This window comes from Panicum virgatum, chromosome 9K (assembly GCF_016808335.1).
Source record: "Panicum virgatum strain AP13 chromosome 9K, P.virgatum_v5, whole genome shotgun sequence".
Classification (NCBI taxonomy): domain Eukaryota; kingdom Viridiplantae; phylum Streptophyta; class Magnoliopsida; order Poales; family Poaceae; genus Panicum; species Panicum virgatum.
Window position 1 is genome coordinate 2,641,781 of NC_053144.1, and position 4,854 is coordinate 2,646,634.

Here is a 4,854-nt window from a genome sequence, read left to right on the forward strand (position 1 = left end):
AAACATGTGGTTTTAATTTTAGAGTTAAGCTCTCACGTGGGACCCACATTTATATATAGTTATACTATTTTGTAAAAAGTATCCATTTCAACCCACCCCAACCCGCCTCAACCCGCATTTATATAGAACCCGCCCCGACCCACCCCATTAACTAATACAACCCATTTTAATTCATCCAAACACACTCAATTTCAAAACCCATCCCATAAAATCCATTTCAACCCAACCCATTAGCAGACTTAGATATGACTTTTTCTCCCAAAATTTCGTGATCTAAACACACCCAATAACAACTCCATTGACGAAAGGTTGTTAGAGTGGAGTGACAGCGGCCGGCCAACGAGCGGGAGCTGGAGCTGGACCCCAGCCCTGTCCGTCGCTGCCCCTCCCCCCTCCCCGGGCGTTATATCTGCTGCAAGCACAGGGGGGAGTCCCATTCGGTCAGTGATAGCTAGCAGCAGCTCGCCGCAGCTCAGGGCGGCTCGCACCCAGATCCCAATGCGCGCCGCCGCCGCGTCGCTCTAGGCCGAGAGAAGCAGCGGTGAGTGAGACCGAGACGCCCGGACGTGCAGCCATGAAGGTCCTCGCCGTGCTGGCGCTCGTCGCCGCCGCCGCGCCGTTCCTCCGCGCCGCCGGCCAGGTACGTCCGGAGCCGGCTCCGGAGGCCCGGGACAGGATGCGTCTGGCCGTGCACGGTCTAATCTCGGCGCCATTGTGGCCGTGCAGGGCGGCGAGGGCGACGACGGGGCCGGGCCGCTGCCGTTCGCGGTGGGCGCGGCGCCGGCGGGGTGCGACATCGGGCAGGGGGAGTGGGTGCGCGACGAGGCGGCGCGGCCGTGGTACCAGGAGTGGGAGTGCCCCTACATCCAGCCGCAGCTGACGTGCCAGGCGCACGGCCGCCCCGACAAGGGCTACCAGAACTGGCGCTGGCAGCCGCGCGGCTGCTCGCTGCCGAGGTACGTCGTACGGTCGCCATCCCTCCCAACGCCGGCGCCGGCCCATCTTCTCTGTCTCTCACTCTCGCGTTCTGTCTCCGTACCTAGCTAGCACGGTGAACATTGCGTGTGCCGGTAGCAAGAATCCAATGCTTCTTTTTGGCGAGAGAACGCAGAAACCGTGAAGAAAGCTTGCAGCGAGGAGTTACAGTTACTACTTCTGCTTCTTTTTCTGTTAGTATCTCTTTTTTAACAATGGTTAAAAGGAACAAGCGCCTCGTTCGGCTGGTGTCTGGGCGGTTGGCTGGATTAATGCGAGGAAAAAGTACTGCTGGTTAGTTGGTGGCTGAATTGATTTGGTGTGAGAGGAAAAATAATGGTGGTTGAACTGATTTGATGTGAGAGGAAAAATAATGTTGCTGCCAGCCGAACAAGAGGTTGAGGTCACTCCACTCATCAGAGCACCTCGATCCTCGAGTGCTGCGCTCACTTGTGACTCGTAGGACGCCACACAGGACTATACAGTAGCGCGCACAGGGCAGGGCAACAGGGGCCTTATTTGGCAACGCTAGGATTCTGGCGCGCACAAATCCCGAAAAAAGAATCTCGTATGCATGAACCACTAAATGAAGTCTATTTGCAAAATCTTTTTAGGTATGGATGTAACTTTTCGCGACGAATCTAATGACGGTAATTAATCGATAATTTGCTATAGTGGTGCTACAGTAACCATCCTCTAATCGCGCGGTCAAAGGCCTCATTAGATTCTTCAGGGTCACTAGTGCGGGGGTTCTGAAGTTGGTTTTGTAAATAGACTTTGTTTGACACCGTAATTAACGGTCAAAGTTGTTTACTATTCATTGGTGCTAGAAATCTAGCACCAACCAAACAAGGCCAGGAGGACGAGGAGGTAGTAGGTGAGACATGCCTCTGGTGTGGTGTGTTTTCCACCCCTAAACGCAAAAAAATCATAAACGCATTAAAGTGAAAAGGAATCTTACTAATTTGAAGTACTAAATGAAGTCTATTTATAAAATTTTTTGTATGGATGGGCTGTAAATCGCAAGACGAATCTAACGAGTCTACTTAATCCATGATTTGAAACAGTGATGCTACAGTACCCATCCGCTAATTATTGATTAATCATGGATTAATTAGCATCATTAGATTCGTCTCTCGATTTACAACCCATCTGTGCAAAAAGTTTTGTAAATAGACTTCATTTAGTGCTTCAAATTGGGAAGATTCAAAACACAAATTTTTTTTGCGTTTACACCCTACCGAACTAAACACGGCCTTACTCTCAATTTACTTCAAAAAAAATTACTATCAATTGCAGTAACACTAGCTCCAACTTCAGTATTAGGATCAGCAAAGATCCAGGTAAAAAACTACAGAGATTTTACAGTGATACAATGCAGCAACCACGAAATTGACATGAAGAAGTTGTGCTCAGTTAGTTTTCACTTATGCTACTCTTGATTTCAGTAGAACCAAATCCTAGTTTGTAGTTTCCGGTTCAGATTCACAGTCTCGCGTGGTCCATCAGCGCTCAACCACCATACCATGCACATCTCGCTGTAAGCAGACATCGAGGCCCACGCATGCTTGTGCCCTTGCGAGCCGTCACGCTCTCCATCCAAGTCTGTCCTGGCTGACCATTCCTCCAGCCACTCACTAGAAACGGTGGTGGCAAACCGTGATGAGCCCCCATCGACCCATGATGACTCGCTTGGGGGCAAGATCCCATTTCCCAGTGCCTGCTCCACCCACTCTCAGTCCAGGCCTCCAGGGTTTCCTTGTTAGAAACGGGCCGGGGCGTTGCCAATGCCAGCAGAGAGCACAACGCTACAGTACAAAACGTGGTTGCTGCTTTCTGTCTTGTGGTGGTCCTTCCTCATAAACGCCGAGGATTGTCTTGGTGCGACGTCAAGCGTCACGTAGCCGACTCGGGTCGTTCGTTGCGTTTTGCCGTGAGCACTCGCCGACAAGTGAAGGATCATTACATTCTTTGTTGGTAGAGAGTGATAGAAATTACTGTACACGAGAGCGATCGATGACAGTAACTTGAAGGATTTTGCATCTGTTTCAGCCAACTGAATTCGAAGGGAAATTACTGCATCGTATTTTGATTTGGAAATCTGGGAATCAAATTAAATTCGAACCCTGAAAATTAAAGTTTCGTCTGAAGTCGAGTGTGGAAATTATTGTGGTGCAGCTTCAACGCGACGATGATGCTGGAGATGCTGCGGGGCAAGCGGATGCTGTTCGTGGGCGACTCGCTGAACCGGGGGCAGTACGTGTCCCTGCTGTGCCTCCTCCACCGCGCCATCCCCGACGGTGCCAAGTCGTTCGAGACGGTCGACTCGCTCAGCATCTTCCGGGCCAAGAACTACGACGCCACCATCGAGTTCTACTGGGCGCCCATGCTGGCCGAGTCCAACTCCGACGACGCCGTCGTGCACCGCGTCGACGACCGCGTCATCCGCGGCGCGCCCATGGACAAGCACTCGCGGTTCTGGCAGGGCGCCCACATCCTCGTCTTCAACTCCTACCTCTGGTGGACGGCCGGCGACAAGATCAAGATCCTGTAAGAAGCTCTCCTTATCAATTGATCTGACAGTCACTCCTGATGCGACGACTGATGATGAGCTGAGCTGATGCCTGAATCCTGATGGATGGACTCGTCAGGAGGGGCGCTGACAACGACTTGAGCAAGGACATTGTGGAGATGAAGGCGGCGGAGGCCTACCGGCTGGTGCTGTACCAGGTGGTCCGGTGGCTGGAGCTTAACGCCGACCCCAAGAACTCGCGGGCCTTCTTCGTCACCGCGTCGCCGACCCACACAGAGTGAGTGAAAAGAGCATAGCCTCCACCATGTCATGGAGACACAGAGCTTCGTCATCCACTAACATGGAGCTCTCGATCTCGATCACCGACATACATGAACAGTAGCTCCGCGTGGGGCGACGAGACGGAGGGCGGCAACTGCTACGACCAGACGACGCCGATCGGCGACGCCTCCTACTGGGGCAGCACGAGCCGGGAGATGCTGCGGGTGACGGAGGAGGTGCTGGCCACGTCGCGGGTGCCCGTCGGCGTGGTCAACATCACGCAGCTGTCGGAGTACCGCCGGGACGGCCACACGCAGACCTACAAGAAGCAGTGGGCGGAGCCGACGCCGGAGCAGCGCGCCGACCCCAGGAGCTACGCCGACTGCACGCACTGGTGCCTCCCCGGCGTGGCGGACACCTGGAACGAGCTGCTCTACTGGAAGCTCTTCTTCCCCAGCAACGACCAGGCCCTCTGATCGATGACCAAAGGCATGCGTACATACACTCGGAACCCATTGTTGGAAGAGGCTAGCCCATGTGACATCATCGATCACGCAGCACATGCATCGTAAAGAGAAACAAATGTAGATTAAGAATTGAACGTCATGTGTGATTAGTTGCTGCTGTTCATGAGGCAGAAACCTTTGGGTGGTGGCCGTCGTTGTAATTTTTTTTCTGTTTTCTTTTTCGGTCAGTGTAATGACGCTCTTTTGGTGAATGAAGGGGAAAAATCATAGAAAAACTTATCCTTGTATATGTGAATATGATTGCGCAGCACGTAAGTGTTGAAGCAGGCACATTGTCACTCATGGCTGATGACTCTGAAGCTTCAGGCCTTCTTCCATGGCTTTGATTCCCGAGAATTGGAGCTGGAGCAGGGGGGTTCAGAAATGTGAATATGGCTGATGTAGCTTCCCAAATCCAACCATGGTTGCATTGCATGGACATTGAAAAGCAAATTTGCAATCTGAAACAGATAATAAATCGACCTCCGATCCAGCAGGCTGCAATGTCTCATCAACCAAGATTCTCGATGTTGTTTTAGGTTAGGTCTATAGTCATGGCAACTTCAGCAGACACGAAGA

At 52.2% G+C, this 4,854-nt stretch overlaps 1 protein-coding gene across 1 annotated transcript; it reads left to right on the forward strand.

The window, feature by feature from the left end:
- The first annotated feature begins 280 nt into the window (after positions 1–280).
- Positions 281–4,543, forward strand: LOC120649299 (protein trichome birefringence-like 33). The gene is made up of 5 exons (XM_039926061.1): positions 281–640; positions 727–956; positions 3,154–3,525; positions 3,627–3,785; positions 3,888–4,543. Exons 1-5 carry the CDS (start codon positions 575–577, stop codon positions 4,243–4,245), a joined length of 1,185 nt encoding a protein of 394 aa, XP_039781995.1. The 5' UTR covers positions 281–574; the 3' UTR covers positions 4,246–4,543.
- The last annotated feature ends 311 nt before the right edge of the window (positions 4,544–4,854 follow it).

Excerpts from the sequence above, each read along its gene's own strand:
- LOC120649299 (XM_039926061.1), top strand. The coding sequence starts at position 575 with ATGAAGGTCCTCGCCGTGCTGGCGCTCGTCGCCGCCGCCGCGCCGTTC. Across the intron at positions 957-3,153 it reads CGCGGCTGCTCGCTGCCGAG|CTTCAACGCGACGATGATGC; the intron begins GTACGTCGTACG and ends ATTGTGGTGCAG. Across the intron at positions 3,526-3,626 it reads GGCGACAAGATCAAGATCCT|GAGGGGCGCTGACAACGACT; the intron begins GTAAGAAGCTCT and ends TGGACTCGTCAG.